The sequence below is a fragment of the Ursus maritimus genome, unplaced genomic scaffold (assembly GCF_017311325.1).
Source record: "Ursus maritimus isolate PB19 unplaced genomic scaffold, ASM1731132v1 scaffold_14, whole genome shotgun sequence".
Classification (NCBI taxonomy): domain Eukaryota; kingdom Metazoa; phylum Chordata; class Mammalia; order Carnivora; family Ursidae; genus Ursus; species Ursus maritimus.
This window is the reverse complement of record NW_024423786.1, coordinates 33,166,361-33,183,252: the sequence shown is the minus strand read 5'-3', so window position 1 is coordinate 33,183,252 and position 16,892 is coordinate 33,166,361. Positions and strand designations below refer to the sequence as shown.

Genomic DNA, 16,892 nt, shown 5'->3' with positions numbered 1-16,892 from the left:
ACAAGTGCACCTGAGCAGGCGGAGGAGGGGCAGAGGGAAAGAATCGCAAGCAGACTCCCCACTGAGCACAAGCCCCAGGTAGGGCTTGATCTCATGACCCTGAGATCCCGATCAGAGTGGAAATCAAGAGTCTGACGCTCAACTGACTGAGCCACCCAGGCATCCCTCAATTAATCTATTTCAAAAAGGTAATGAGATATCAAAGAAAAACCTAAATACAAGTGTTGAGAATTGATTTAATGGTTATTGCAAGGTTTTCTTAAAAACATTATCATCATTATTCCAGCCCCTTACTTCTATACAACATTTTATATTCTCTCCTTTAAAACACTAACAACTTCACATACCAACAGGTTAAAATTAATTATATTTGTTGCATTTTTTATTTCAGTCATTTGAATTACAAAAGTAATACAATGCAAAAGACCTATCATAGTAGATCGAGTGTCTTAACCAAGAATTCCTAATTTAGAATTCTCAGCCCCCCAAGAAGTGCATGGACAAAATTCAGGGCATCTGTGAACTTGGATGGAAAAAAAAATACATCTTTAGTTTCATTAACAACTGAAATCTAGCATTTTCTTCCAGTATATATGAAGGCCACAGATTGCAGAAGCATTAGCAGACCCATGACTTTGTCACCATAGAATCATTATATTTTCAAACCACAGAATAGTTGAAGCAGGTATTTCAAAATATCACCCTGTAGAAGCTGTATTAGTTATTAGACTTGTTGCCAGATCTTGTTACTTAAAGCATTAATCAAGAAGCACATGTGTAACTCTTACCACAAATTTGAAATTTAAATATTTTGATAACTGCATTTCAATATAACTATAATTTTAGGCACATAGAGATGGCCTTCTAGGGGGAAGGGGAGTTCATAAGTTTCCCAAGATGCCAAAGGTTAAGAACCCAGGAACTGAAGCTCCCCTTCTCATAATTCCATCCTCCAAAAAGCCACTTCCCACGATGCAGTGCATGCTCCTTAAGGACATGCTTATTCCTTTACGTGAACAAACATATAAAAACATCTAGGAACATAATTTATATTTTATGTGCTCTGTCATTGTGTTTTACACATATATTTTATAATATAAGTCTCTAGAGAATTTGGATATTCATGCTGTTTCCAGCTTTTGGCTATTATAAAAAAAATTGCTGTAATAAAACTCCTTGGATATGTCTCTTCATAGACTGGTATTTTTAAAAAATTTTGCAATCAGTTCTATTTATGGATCACTTGGGCCAAGAACAAATATCTTCAAATTTAACCACAAAGTCTATTTTGTATTATGAAATCAACAGAATAACAGCTAGTATTTTTGTCCTCACTCTGGGCCGGGTCCTAAGTCCTTTACGTGAACTAACTCATTTTAATCTTCACACCCCTAAGGTGGGACACTGTTTTGATTTCAGTTTACAGGTGAGGAAACTGAAGTGCAGAGCGGTGTTCGGCCTCTAAGCTCCCAAAGTGTGTGGTTCTCATGACAAATTCAAACAAACAGGTATTCTCAGAGCATGAGAAGTCTCATTTAACATGGGTCCCATCAACGTCACTTTGAAGGGAGTAGTAAATGATGACTGACACTTTGTTACATCATCACCTTCTGAGAGCGTGTCCTGAAGCACCTTAGAATTTCATTGTCACTGTACATTTCAAGAGGTAGATCAAAGAGTAAGGATCACAGTGATTTTTACAACCCACCACCTAATCAATTAGGCTGAAGGCTAGACGGAATGTGTCTAGTGTCAATAATGAGCACATTTGCCATCAGAGATGGTAGCACCACCTTGGACGCAACATAGGGTCTCCACTACATCAGGCCCAAGCAATTTCATAGGCAATGACAGAAGATCATAAATCCAAAATAGAACACAGGCCAACAGGTTAAATATAAGCATATGTTAATGAAGACCCAATCTCAGTGCAGGCCTGGTCTCCTCGGCGATAAGAGCCTTATTAGACTCTCCCAGGTAATTCATCAAGGCCCCATGCTGGCCAAGGCAAGGCCAATCTCTCTCCCCAGTTAGCAAGTGCCAGAACAGACCATAAGAAACCAAACCACAGAAACGGTATCTTTTTTAATTATCTGGACTCTGCTGAGTAGAGATAAAATAATCCCTGCTTCTATTCCATGTCTGCCTTGACCTATCCTAGCAATGAAACGTCATTTAGGTTAATCGAGACAAGAAAGCTCTGTCCCCTTTTTATGCCCATTCTCGTGCTTTGAGCATCCATATAACAGGGTTAGTCATCAGAAAGCACGGGTAACAAAAATGTCATAAACCTCAAAGGTGGTTTGCCAATAAGAGCTGAATGTCCTATACCTCATCTCCTGCCGGAAGCCACAGAGCCAAATGCTTTCATTGTCCTCCCAGCCTGGAGGCAGGGTGGGGAAGCTGTGGAATCCAACCATCCTGGGCTTGAATCTACCATAGCTGGGACTTTGAGCAAATTGCTTCTCTCTCTGAGGCTCAACTTTTCTTCATCTTCAAAAGCATATGATAACATCTGTGGATTAAATGGATCTTATACCACCCCAGTCATGGTTCAGCCACCTGCTCCCGTGGGAAGCCCCTTCAGCAGGGAAGGACTGCCCCACCACTAGCTCTACCTTGACCAGCCCCAACCTCACCGGTCACGAGGGGGGCCTGGGCCCCGCCAGGGGTGACAGGAGGGGCTCTTCCCAAAGAGGCGGTATAAGCAAATGCCCCATATGAAGTCACAGACTCAGCAAGGGACCAGCAACACAGCCGAAAGAGGAATGGGCCAGAGCAACCTGAGAACAATCTCTACTCCGAGTTTCTGAACAAGATTCACCTGCTCTGAACTGTATTGCCACCTCTCACTTCCAGAAGGGGTACAGACCTGTTCACGAGTTTTAAAATATTTGTACCCTTCCAGCCAGGAATTTCATATTTTATCCATTTTATCCTCCTGATATAAGATGACACAGATATTCTTGAATGCCTGCCAGTGTTATGTATAATAGTGAAAAGTTATAATCTATCTAAATATCCAATGAAGGTTTGGTTAAAAAAATTGGTGCGTCCATTTGACAAAGTACTGTATGGTTATTAAAAATAACATTCTTAAAGAATGTTTTAGGATGTGGTGACATGATCTCAATGTAGTAAATGAAAAATTCAGGAATAAATTAGTATGTGCTATGATCCTAATTTTTAAAAATTTGTGCTTGTATAAACTTACGTATACATGCTACTTAGGGCCAGTTTGCAGACAGGCAAGGCAACAATAAACATTAAACTCAGCAGAGCAAGGGGTTCTCCTTTGCTGTTAAGGGCACGTTTCCTCAGTTGCATTGGTAGCTGCTTTTTACGTTATCCTCAATGCCATTTTGTATGTCTGCAATATTCGTGGTGAAAAATTTTAAAGTGTGCCTATAATGCCAAGAAGGTAATACATCAAAATGTAGCTACTGCTTGGAGGTGGGATTATTAATGACCTCTCCTGCTCACAATGTCCAAATTTTTTTTTAAGATTTTTTATTTATTTATTTGACAGAGATAGAGACAGCCAGCGAGAGAAGGAACACAAGCAGGGGGAGTGGGAGTGGAAGAAGCAGGCTCATAGTGGAAGAGCCTGATGTGGGGCTCGATCCCATAACTCCGGGATCACGCCCTGAGCCGAAGGCAGACGCTCAACTGCTGTGCCACCCAGGCGCCCCCTCACAATGTCCAAATTTTCTACAAAGAACGTGTATTCCTTTTCATCTTTTACACTGTCTTTATCACTGGAAACTATTTTTATGCCCACCTCAGAACTCACTTGGTTTTTAAGAGAGGATGCTTGGTGCTAAGCAGTGCCCTCCGTCAGTGGCACACCTGGCTCCTCCACCACCCTGTTTCCTGGGACACGATGAACCCCGGCTCTTCACTTAGGCATCTCTCCCCCGTTAGAAGTTAAACCAGAAAAGTGCTGTGGGGGAAGCAATGTCCCTGAAACCATCCCACTCGCATCCTCTGACGTGAGAAGAGATTTGTAGGCGGCTGTTAGGAGCATTCTCCACTCTGCAATTTGTTCTCAAAAGTATAGGTTGCCTTTTTTTTTTTTTTTCTGGAATATTTTGCGTTCTATCCTGCCAGGAAGCTGGGGGCTCAGCCAGTGGCTTGGGTAAAGTGGTGGGAAAAATCAGAGAACGATTATAGCGTCAACTAGCATGGACATTCCATCACCATTTATTTTTCACCAAGTGCTGGGGGTGGAGGGTGGGAGAATAATTCTTCGGAGATACGTCACTAGGCCTTAAGACCCTTCCAATTCCCTTTTCAAAAAGGAACTCTTAACATGGGTCTTGGCTGAGCTCCCTAGGGCCCATGAAATCACACATCAACCTTGTAAAATTTTCTGAAGCCCAGATTCCCAAAAGAGTCCATGACCCCTTAAACAATGGAAGATCCCTGTCTGTAAGAATAAGCTCTTTTCTTAGCTTACGCACTTCTATTTGGTCTCTAAGCCCAAGTTCAGTAGGAGGTTAGAAGGAAAACTCCCTCCAGTTACCTATCAGAATCGTCATCTGAGGCTTTAAACTAAAGCAAAATGTCAGTAGGAATGTTTGTTGTTACCATCACTCACACACCCTGAGGGGCATACACATACGTTTTAATCAAAGGGGGAAGACTTCGTCTGGGTTAACATCTCCCAACTCTACATAACAGATATATTTCTTTGAAAGGGCTGTATGTGTTAAATTCTACTACACATTAGGAGGGTTCACTGTTTTTTTGTATTTAAAAACTAATCTAGCAGCACGTACATACCAAGAGCTCAATGTGCATGCAACGCTGGGTTGGAACACAGTGGAAACTTGACCATGATCCCCAAAGAACCCCATCCCTTCATCTAGTAACTTCTTATTGAAAGCGCACATCTGATGAATATCTTTCCACTTCTTAAATGGAATCAAAATTGAGAGTTACTAATATTACTTTCCCAAGCCCTCACATCCTCCCATATGAGTCATCTGTCGGAACCCACCTTCTTTTCAGATACTTTCCACAACACACAGAAACAGACTCAAGCCACTCTTCAGAAATGCTGCTGTTTAGTTAAGGGACTGGTGACTACTGGATATCACCATTTTAAAGCATCTTTAAGTAGCCTACATAGGCCATTTATTTGTTAGAACAATTCATTTATGGGACTCAGCCTTCATGGCAAAACATCTTCTCATGAGTGGCTCCTCCCACCACTTCAATTCAATGGACCTCCGCTGTGAGACACTGAAAATCAGTACCACTTCTCCTGAGGCCCTGGCTGGATCTGTCACACATCCTGTCATTCCCATATGACTGGGATTGTCAGTAAACCTGGAACATGCCAGTTTTCATGTCTTCCAACAGCTTCTAGGAGACTAGGATCTTTCTAACTTTTACAATTATTATAATACCTTGTGACAATATTTGGAGGAAACTCTGCTGAGGTTCTAGAATCTGTCTACCAAGATTCAGGAAAAATGCCAGGCAAATTAGAAAGGAATCTGGCCATAGCTGAATCCCTAAGCGTAAAGGTAGATTTCTTTTCTATACAAGTTTCTCTATTGTGACAAAACATGATATGAGATAGTTAAAAAGAGAGAGAGAGAGAAATATCCTTTGCAGCTGCACCAAGAGAAAAGAAGTCAGATGGCTGATTACATGAGACTTAAGTGATCTTAAGAGAAGGAAAGGTTATTGATACTAATCAGCACAAAAACCAAATCACAATTCGTAATTGCAAATAATCCTTTCATATGAGAGGTTCGTGGATTTTTGATTAAAAAAACTTCTAGAGGGGCGCCTGGGTGGCACAGCGGTTAAGCGTCTGCCTTCGGCTCAGGGCGTGATCCCGCGTTATGGGATCGAGCCCCACATCAGGCTCCTCTGCTGGGAGCCTGCTTCTTCCTCTCCCACTCCCCCTGCTTGTGCTCCCTCTCTCGATGGCTGTCTCTGTCTCTATCGAATAAATAAATAAAATCTTTAAAAAAAAAAAAAACCTTCTAGAGACGTGTGTTCCTGAAAAATAAATATAATAAATAAAATGTAGTTGAAGAAATATGTATGATGAGATGTGATCTTAAAGTCTTGCCTGAATCACTACATCTCCCTGGGCTTCTACCCTTCATTTTCAAAGTGAGAGGATAGAACTATATGATGGCTAAGAGCTCTCTGAATTCGGCAAGTCAATGATCCTAATAATTACCACAAAATTAAAAACAATCAAACACACACAAAAAACTTGTTGCGGCTAAGGGAAGTTTCATAGACTTTACCTGTCAATAATAAAATATTCAGTGAGTAAAGTAAAACCTAGAAGAACATCATTTTTTTGTCCTGTTACCGTGGTATCCAAGTAAACTGGTACAACTCCATCAATTTGATGGTCTAAAGACTGGAACAAACACCATATGGTGAAAAAAAGATGCCCAAGTACATTAATTAGATGCCAGCTCAGGCTCACTCCATTATGACAATTTGCGCCACACAAAATTCTGCAATAATTAAAAATAACTAAAAACATTGTTTATACTGGTAAATAAATGTTGTCAGATGAGAAACCCATGATCCATGTTCAACAAAGTTTCAAATTTTCACAATGGTTTTAGAGGACTCTTTTTTTTTCACAAATGAGGAAACTGAGGCCAAGGTTGCTCTGTTAGCTACAGGAAGAGCGAGGACCATGACTCAGCTCTTAACTCTTAGCACAGAAGCCTTCTCATCTCACAACAATGGCGTCCGTGGTTTCTGCGGAGGAGAAAGACCAGGGACTAAAGTCGGATGGATCCACCATGCACAATGAGTGCGCTCTAAGGAAGTACACAAGATGAATGGACGCGGGGAGCCCAAGAGGACTGAATATCCACCCCCCAGCCCTTTGGTAATGAGTGCATCAGAGGCCCAGGTTGGCTTCCCAGTGATGTCACTGGGGAGACAAAGAGGCCATACAAAGAAAGGTGCTGGAATTAAGCAGCCAGGACATAGACCCCCAAATTCAAGAAAGCTCTTTACCTATATAATCACCAGCACTCGACTACCATGTCATTAAACATCTTTTGTAAACTTCTGCTTTTCAAGAAAACTACAAGGCTCATATTTGGTGGGTCCCTAGTATGTCCCAGGAAATGTGCTCAGTATTCTCACTTGTATTGTTTTATTTGATCCTTACAACAATCCTGTTAGGTGAAGTCTTTTCATCTCTATTTTCCAGACGAAAAAACAGAGACAAGGAAAGGGGTCACATTAATGGTAAGTGTAGAATCTTGATTCAAGCGAAGATCTGTTAAATCCAAAGTCACCCACTCTGCCATGCTGCTGGAGACTTCTCCCAGCCTTTGGGCACTGGCTGCCTGAGTTGGGCCAATTCACTAACTTCCCTGAAAGGGGGACAAACATCTGACCATCTTCTGGAACCAGTCTCTAAAATGGCACAGTGGCATTTATCTAAATTGTACTCAGATGCACTGATGTCATAATTCATTTTTTGAGAGAAAGAACATGAGCAATAAACAACTTGACTTGCAAGCTTAAGTTGGCCACCCAGCTTTCTCCAGTCAAATGAAATGTTTAAAAGAGCTTTCCCCAGGTCACAACTTCCATTGTCAGAAGCTGGAAGCCCCCTTAAAGCACACAGCATGTTAACAAATAGATTCAGAGACGAGAGGTGTTCTCATGGCAGAGGCAATAGGAAGCACTGTACTTACACTTATGTCGAGACTGCAAAGGCTAACAGCATCCTCATCTTGGGTGCTCTGCTTGCGTTTTCGCTGCAAAACAAATGATAAAGTTCAAATGTAGACCGGGATTATGGCTTTGATTAAGGAAAGAAAATAAAAGCAACCAATTGAACGGCATATGCAATCCTTGTCGTTTCTATCATGTTTTCCCCAAAACTTTAACCAATCTATGTAAATGAACAATTCTAAGAAAGCCTCAGAAATCACGGGAAGCTTTTAAACTCTAAGGTAATTGGTTTACATTATTGTGCTTATTCCTGCTGCTACAATTCTTTCTTTCTGCATTTCCTTTTTTCCTAAGTGTCTCTATATTTCAAGACTCAGAAATTTAGATACAAAGTTCAGATTCTGGCTAACTTGGGAGAAGAAACTAGACTGGAAAGAAAACTGAATTCACTTAAAGATGTTTCATTTTTAGAGCTCCTTTGAAATTTGTTCTAAACTTCATCCAGGGTCCTGATATAATCACAGAACCAGAATGCTGGAACAAACCTTAGACATCATGTCTAACCTTCCTATTTTACAGCCATAAACACCAAGAAAAATCATTACTTGAATGGGAGAAAATTGAATTTGAAATGACCTTATGACCAAGGAAGTCTGCCAGGTTAGATGTGGAAAATATATTTTCTTCTTTATAAAAAGAAATCAATTCCATCTACAAACCATAATAAAACTCATCAAAGATACATTCACCTCTCTTCTACCTCCCAGCTCAACCAACCAGGCAAGCTGAGTCCCTAATTTGTGACTTGCTACGTCTCCTGATCTTGGCAGAAACCTACAAAAGGACCAGAATCACTGGCATGCAGTTCCCCTGGAGTCCAGAGACATCTGGAGTCTTCAATCCCTAAAGACCTCTTCAATCCCTAAATCCTCTTTCTCCTCCTCTATCATACCCTGAGCAGGAAAGACAGAGAGTGGAAAGCGACCAGAGCCACCCTTGTCTATCTCACTATAATTGTTCTATTATTTCTTTGCTTTGGTTCAAGGAAGATTTCTTGAGCATCTACCATGAGGCTGGCCTTTCATTTGCTCCTGGGACTGCAAAGACTAGCAGCACCCATAGCTGAAGAACTCACATTCTTGTAGAGGGACGGACTCTGAAGGAATGAACTATAATGCAGTAAAAGCCAAACATCCTAGGAAAGTCACATCACTTTTCTGAGTTACCCCTTCTCAACTCTTAAGGTGGGGGTGCTGACATTAGCTTCTACTCTCAAAGGGAGAGGAGAAAACATGGTAATGCATTTTAGAACTCACGAGAGTGCCGGGTACACAGTGGGTGCTCAAAGCATGGGTTGGAAGACTCTGGAAGCACAGTGAGGAGTGGTTTGGCCTCGGTGGGGAGTTGGGGAGGTCTTCTCAGAGGAGGAGACATTTGAATAGGCCAGAAGGTGAGTAAGAGTTTGCCAAAGATATTGGGAGGGGACTGGGGCCTCTTGTTCCATAGCCAGCAACCTAGATCTTCAGAACCCCACAGGTGCATATGGTTCTATCCAGAGTGGTAGAGTTCTAGATCCTATATATTCCACTTGATCAGTGGAATGATGTAGAGATGAATGCCAGGAACCAGGACATTGAATCAGCCATGTGGGATGGTGCTCGAGAATCTGCATTAACGAACTCTATTCCGGGGTTTTTCGGGGGAGTCTTGAGAAGATGCTGGTAGCCACTGACCATTTGTGAGGATGTTCCATGTTTGCACAGGAACCTGACCCTCGCTGATTCATCCTCTAGTTAAAAGCAGCACTGTGGTGTCAGTGAAGCCAATTCATTAGTTAATATTTATAAGGACCTTTTGAGGCAAGTAGGGCAAGGGATAATTTCCATTCTAGGGCAAATAAACTGAAGTCAGGGGAGATACACAATTTGTTCAAAGTCACATGGCTACAGAATCCAGGATTCTAATTCCTGGGGCAGAACTCTTCACGCACATCACTGAAAGCATACTTGGCAAATAGGTTACAACTCATTTGCTCTCCGGAATGTCTGGTAGCATCTGCTTGGAGGGCTGTATTGAGAAGGACTACATAGCACAGCAAGTGGCAGAATGCTTCAATCAATCAGTAACATGTGTGGGGGTAAGAGAGGGGGACAGCTGCTGCCCAGGACGGCCCCTGCGCTTCCTGAGTCTGGCTGCTTTTTCCTTGTGAGGCTACAGTGTTACACCTGGGATCTTGGGAAATGCCATGAGGGGCTGAGACTCTGGGATGTTATCTGTAATGTGGAAATAATGCCTACCGGGTCAGGCTGTTGTGGGGATCACAGATGATATGCATATGGCAGCTGCAAAGAGGCCTGATATACAGTAGGTGCACAATAAATGGCAGTTCCTATCATGTGTTACCCAAACTGTAAACCACACAGATCTGTGCTGCTACCCAGTACTGTCAGATTATAGAACTTCGTGGCGCTACAATTCCATTCCGAGAGTTCAGCAATTTTGTCAGTGCAACACATTAATGGTAAACCTGTTATTCCAAGAAGCCCACCCTGGTGAAGGAGAGGGGTTAATAAGAGTTTTTTTCCTCATAGGCATGCAGCCCTCTCCAGACCAACCCAACACATTTCCCAGCACTGGAACCTAGTCTCCAGAGCACCCCTCACCCCAGACACTTCCACATGCCTCAAGTGTCAAATCCAGAAGACAAATGTCCTCTAGCAGCCTTTTTAATTAAGCCATGGCCAGTTAATCTGGGATAGAATGATCTCCTTAAGAAACCCACACATTTTACAAAATGAAAGCTGAATGGATTATCAACATGGATTTTCTTTTCAATTTCTGTTACAGGGGCTGGTAACTGACCACTGCCAGCAACAAAGAAGGAGCCTGATGGTTAAATTCTGGGCCCGAAGCAAAAATTTCACAAAGTATCACGTATTCATTTGTTCACTTGCTTTATGCTCACCGAGCACTTGTGATGTGCAAAGCCCTGCTGTGGGTCTGGGGAGACAGCAGTGAATGAGCCAGTCATGCTCCTTGCCCACTAATTGGGAGTAAAAAGAAAACAAAATAAGTACCGATTATGATCTCTGCTGTGAATGAGTCAGATGAAATGCTGAGACGGAGACTAGCAAAGGAGACCCAGTTTAGAATGATAATTTAATTTAATATTTTGTTTTCTGGTTTTTGGTTGACCTTCTCATCAGACATAAGCCCATGAAGGTGGGACTTCATCTGTCCAGGTCGTATTTCAGACCCTGGTGCAGTATCTGATGCGTGGCTGACACCCCGTACAATAGTATTTGATTGTTTTGTGGATGCCCTTGGTCCTGCTCCCTTGGAGAATCTTGTCGTCTTCACCAATTACCCAAACTCAAGAGGGGCACAGGTGGAGGGACTGGAGGGGACCAAATGGGCACCCCTTCCACAGACTGGTCAGCCCAGTCAACTCAGGTGATGAAGGGTGTGCAGGTCCCATGCATGTGCTGCACACCCCACCCGGGAGCTTCTAAATTCCACCAGGAATTTCTAAACTATTGGAGAGCTGAGCTCATGACAATGATCTAAAGAACAGTTCACGGAAGAAATCATCAGTGGGAAATTTAAATCCTGGAGAGACAGACAAATGAGCATCTCAGAAAGCAGAGGGCGTGGCAGGACACTGCACTCATTTTGAACTTAACCAAAACGATTGATAATGACAAGAGTCAGCTTTAGCCTCTTAAACACTCACTACATGCCGATCACAGAACTAAATCTTCATATGCATGATCTGATTCGATCCTTACTACCACTTCAGGAGGTGGGCAGGAACAAGTATAATTTCCACTTTGCAGAGGAGGAGATGGAGGCTCAGAGAGGGGCAAGGACTTGCCCAAAGTTCTATAATTAGCAAGGGGCAGAGCCTGGATTCATTGGGCTCCAAGCTATGTGTTTCCCCACTGCACTGTTCTGTCCCCGAGTCTGGAAGGGCACATCATATAGAGATGGTCTCTATATGTTGAGCACAAGGAGTTTGGGAGGAAACACCTTTATAACTTATTCTACTAAAGAACTGGCCTTGGGGCACCTGGTTGACTCAGTCGCTTAAGTGTCCGACTTGATTTCAGCTCAGGTCATGATCTCAGGATTGTGAGATCGAGCCCTACATCTGGCTCTGCACTGGGTATGGAGCCTGCTTAAGATTCTCTCTCTCTCCCTCTGTCCCACCCCACTCCCTCTCTAAAAAAGAAAAAAAAAAACAAGAATTGGCTTTGAAGACAGTACACCTAGGTAACATTCTGAGGTAACATAAAGTTTTCTAGTTTTAAAACTATCACTGCCTGCTATCAGGTGGGCTACAGATGAGCCAAGTCACCATTTTACTTCCCCTGTGCCTGGAAACCATGGGCAGGTTTATGGGTGGGGGGTGCGGCTCCTAGGCAGGAAGGGCACTGTGCGAACTGTCTGCATTTACACACTTGGCCTCACACGTTCTCATTAGCCGACTGGAGGAGCCATGGACCCACCCTGTTATTCTCGTTAAATTTACTGAAGCGAATACACAGTCCACTTCCCTTTCAACCATGAAAACAAAGCGCCTTGGGTGCTGTAGTCTACGCTGATTTGAGCACATGACTTTAAACCCCAGTGCCCTGTGCAGTGGGTCAATGAATAATTTCTGAATGAGTGACTAAAAGAAAGAATGAATAAAGGAGACCAGTGTTTTTGAGGTGACACCCTTCCCTTCCGCTAACCACCTGGCTGCCAAAATTAAATCAAAACCTCAAAAGCAACGATCACTGAAAGCTGACATTCTTCAACCTCAGATTTCCTTGGAGACTCAAAACCTGCACATTTAAGCTACAACTCTTGCTTTTAAAATAGGAGAGGTTTTTTTTTTTTTTCCTCACCAGTGAGGGCATTTATTTTCCTTAAAATATATGGACATGTTAAAAGAAATCATGGCTATTCAAACATTGGTCCAAGCCTGACACTGGTGACTTCCACTCCTCCTGTGAGAAGGAATGTCAGATTTGTTCAAAGGTGAGGCACACCCATGATCAGGGCATCTATCCAGGCACTACCCTCAGCAATGGCATGGGGACTCAGTCTCTGTGCTTCAGGAGCAAGGAATCCAAGCATGATAACACCTCAACTGAAAGGGAATAGTCAACAGAACCAAATTGTACGTGAACTTAATGGACAGCTGAACCCTTTGTCTGAACAGCTGGGTGCTTATCTGACGCAGGCAGGAAAGGCAGTTACAGAGGGTGTGAATGTACTATTTGATTCCTTAGCCCTGTAGGTTACATATTTGATAAGGCACTTTCTAGAGGTGCTTGGGTGCTGGAAAAACTCTTTCATGCTTCTCAAATCAAAAAACAAGCAGCAGGCCCCTTTGTTAATTTGCAACAGAGCAAAGCCCTTTGTATATTTGGATGTGAGGTCTGATAGAAATATGGGTATGTCTGGATGGATCGAGTGGACTCTGCCTGAGACTCACTACTGGTAACACCATCCCGCTATGTCGACCTTAGATCTTCACCTGTGCTCCTTCCAACCCACCTTCAAGAAGCATCACCGCTCCTCAGGCCACTCAATGGCCATTTTTTTTAGGCTTGACTACCTCCTAATAGCACAAGGCAGACCACTCAATCTCATTTATAAATGGTCCAGCAACAACTACTTTTCTGATGTTCTGGGTAAGCTCTCTGTGGAGAGCACTGACCCTATCCTTAGCTGATCAATGTTCAGAAGAGCTGGTCCAAGGGGCGCCGGGATGGCTCAGTTGGTTAAGTGCCTGACTCTTGATTTCGGCTCAGGTCATGATCTCAGGGTCATAGGATTGAGCCCTGCATAGGGCTCTGGGCTCAGTGGAGAGTCTGCTTCTCTCCCTCTCCCTCTGCCCCTCCCAATGTGCACACTCTTTCCCCTCTCTCTCTTTCGAAACATAAATAAATAAATAAATAAATCTTAAAAAAGAAGGAGGAGGAGGAGGAAGTGGAGGAGGAAAAAGAGGAGGAGTTGGTCCAAGCCTGAATATCTTATCCTTACTGGGCTCAGCTTCCATTCTCTCTAGGCTCAAATCTTGGGATCCTTTGAGGTGTTAAGCCTTAGAATCCAAGGAGAATCACTGGGTGCTTTCTAATACACAAGCGAAGGGAAGTAGATGCCAGAACTGGGCACCTGCTATGAGCTAAGCACTGTGCTCGCAGTTTAAAGGATCTTTCCAGTTAAGCTTCTCTTTAACCCAGTTTAAATAAGTATTGCTGTGTTCGTTTTACACTGAGGGACACTAGAGCTCACTCAAGGTCACAAAATTCGTAAATGCTAAGAGGGATTTCTCTCTGGGCCAGCCTCATTCCCAAACCACTGACCTTTCTGCCACACAATGCTATTTCTCTTTTTATATTGTTTAAAAAGACTATGGACTCTGGGAAACAAACTGAGGGCTTCAGAGGGGAGGGGGGTGGGGGATTGGGATAGGTCGGTGATGGGTATTAAGGAGGGCACATATTGCATGGAGCACTGGGTGTTATACGCAAATAATGAATCATGGAACACTACATCAAAAACTAAGGATGTATTGTATGGTGACTAAAATAACATAATAAAAATTATTATTAAAAAAATAAAAACAATATGTGCTCTACTTAATGTGTTAAAAAATAAAAAATAGGGGCGCCTGGGTGGCGCAGCGGTTAAGCGTCTGCCTCCGGCTCAGGGCGTGATCCCGGCGTTGTGGGATCGAGCCCCACATCAGGCTCCTCCACTATGAGCCTGCTTCTTCCTCTCCCACTCCCCCTGCTTGTGTTCCCTCTCTCACTGGCTGTCTCTTTCCTGTCGAATAAATAAATAAAATCTTTAAAAAAAAATAAAAATAAAAAAAAAATAAAAAATAAAAAATAAACTTAAACAATTATTTAAAACAATAAGTGTTTTAAAACAATATAAAAAGGCTCACAAGGCATTTACCTACATACCCGATGGAGATTAGGAGCATAAATGAGACAGACCTGAGTTCAAAACCAGCTCCACCATTTGCCGTTTGGTGTGATAAAGTCACTTCTTTATCCTTTCATTCATTCAACAGTTATTTCTTGAGGACCTACTATGGGCTAGGCAGTTTCCAAATGTGGGGATCCGTAAATGTCTATAAAACGCTTCTATAAGCTTTGATTTCTCCATCACAGGGTCATTCCAAGGAGTAAAGGAGATAAAATATTTTGAACAGGGCCAGGCAAATGGCGAAAGATTAAACCATGGTCATTATTATTGCTACTGTGGCTGTCACCCTAATTACTATTACGACTGCTGTCACTGCTGTTTTGTTGTTGTTGTGTGACATTGCGAGGTGGGCAGGGTGGGCAGGGTGGGCACCAGAGATGGGGATCCCGCAGGACGGTGGGTGACTGAGCTAGGACACAGCCTGACCCTCCTCGAACTGCCCACATCCCACGGGGGTCTACATGGATGCTCTCCGGATACCTCCAGTCACGTTTGCAGTGTTCCCACTCCTCTCAGAGACAGGGCAAATGCAAGGACTGACTTCATTTTAAATGGCTGAGATTGAATTGATTAGTGTTGGAACAGCCCTGTGATTTAATCACAGGGTTTTTCTATTTAATAACCAAGTGACCAGAGTAGCAAAAACGCACTGATGGAGGGAGTGCAGCTCCCGACCTGACAGCAAATGGCCCCTGATTAGTCGTTTGTAATTATTAAATTCAAACCAGATCTCAAACCTTTTTGATTTATCTCTTTGCTGGCAAACAGCTTTGGTGGTTTCAGAGGCTTTAATGCCTCCCTTTCATCTGTGCCTTCTTGGGGGAGCGATTAGCAAAGGATTTTGTGTTCTTGTACTTGCTCTTAGCTGGAGCTGGACGCACTAAACTCACGTTTGAGCAGGGAAAGGATCCGCAGTCTGTTTCCCTCCTGCCTGAAGCTCCAGCGGTGAGCCAGACAGAGGGACCCCTCCTCCATTTTTAATACGCTAGCTGGGGGGTTTCCTCCTTATTTTTAAAACACCCTTCTCCAGCACCCAAGAACCTTGAGCCTTTTTTTCTAGACTCTTTAATGTGCTCATAGGGTAGCAAACCTGGAAATCAGGGTGCTCTCTGAGCTACGGGTAAATAAATCTTAACTCACACGAAATGTAATTCTGCACGTGGATGCCGTTAACTGTAGTCTGAAGATGTTAAGTGGGTGCTAAAGTCAGACGTGGTGGCTTCACACCCTAGTCACGCCTTTCATTTGTTGTAGAAACTTTAGCGCATCATTTCCCCTCTCCACACCTGAATTTCCTCATCTATCAAATGGGAATGCAAAAGTGACTGTGAGAGTGGACTAGATCAATGTGGGTAAAGGGCTGAGCACAGGGCCTGGCACACAGGAACTGCTCAAGTATTAATTCAGCAGTAGTCGAAGCCACTGCAGCCGTTAACAGCAAGGGAGAGCAGGCACCAAAGGAAAAAAAAAAATCACAGAGAAAATACGTAAAATGTATAAAAGTCTACCCATTCGCTTGCTTTTGGCAAACTAGGAAAAGCCCCAATTATTGATTTTGGCCATGGAACACCTGGCCCATAGCTTGTTTGGAAGCAGAGATGAAGTTGTCTCGGCCAAAGAAAGGTCCTTCTCTCCCGTGGGAAGAAAAACATGTTCAACCAGACAGATGGGAGGAGGGGAGAGCCAGCCAGCGTGTCACTGCCACCACTAGCCCTGCTAAGCAACCGGCAGCCAGAGTCACTGTCATTCCTCAAACACAGACCACTTTTCCCTCCAAAACACTCAAGGCCAGAGGAGCAGGAAAGAAAACAGAAAACTTGTCTACTGGTGCAGAGGGCTGGTGAGTATATTTTCCAGAAAGATAATCCTAGAAAAACTTCATTATAGGCATCAATTTAATGTGGGAGAAAAGGTTGTCATTCACAAAGATGACTTCAACAATAGGATGTGACAAGAACCACAAAATTGAATTAACCAGAGCACTTTTTTTCTTGACCTTCTAATAATTACTAAAATTATTTTATATTTTTTCTACTGGATCTCAGGTGCACCGAATTGGACTAATCACTTAAGTCCTTGGTTCATAACACATTACAATCCCTGGCCCTCTTTTATGTGTTTTTTCATTTATTTTAAACAGCATAATGAACTCCCATTTATTAAAATTCTTTGCATATGGAATGGTTTGAAGCCCTTATCAACAAAAATATTATTAATAT

The 16,892-nt window shown here is 42.9% G+C and overlaps 1 protein-coding gene across 6 annotated transcripts in view; it reads right to left on the bottom strand.

The window, feature by feature from the left end:
• ARHGEF3 (Rho guanine nucleotide exchange factor 3) overlaps positions 1 to 16,892 on the bottom strand; it is a 296,518-nt gene that overhangs the window by 131,755 nt on the left and 147,871 nt on the right. For all 6 annotated transcript variants that reach the window (XM_040628659.1, XM_040628660.1, XM_008703632.2 and 3 more), the window contains one exon: positions 7,704 to 7,766. In XM_040628659.1, the coding sequence (XP_040484593.1) occupies positions 7,704 to 7,766 (63 nt within the window). The remainder of the gene's footprint in view (positions 1 to 7,703; positions 7,767 to 16,892) is intronic.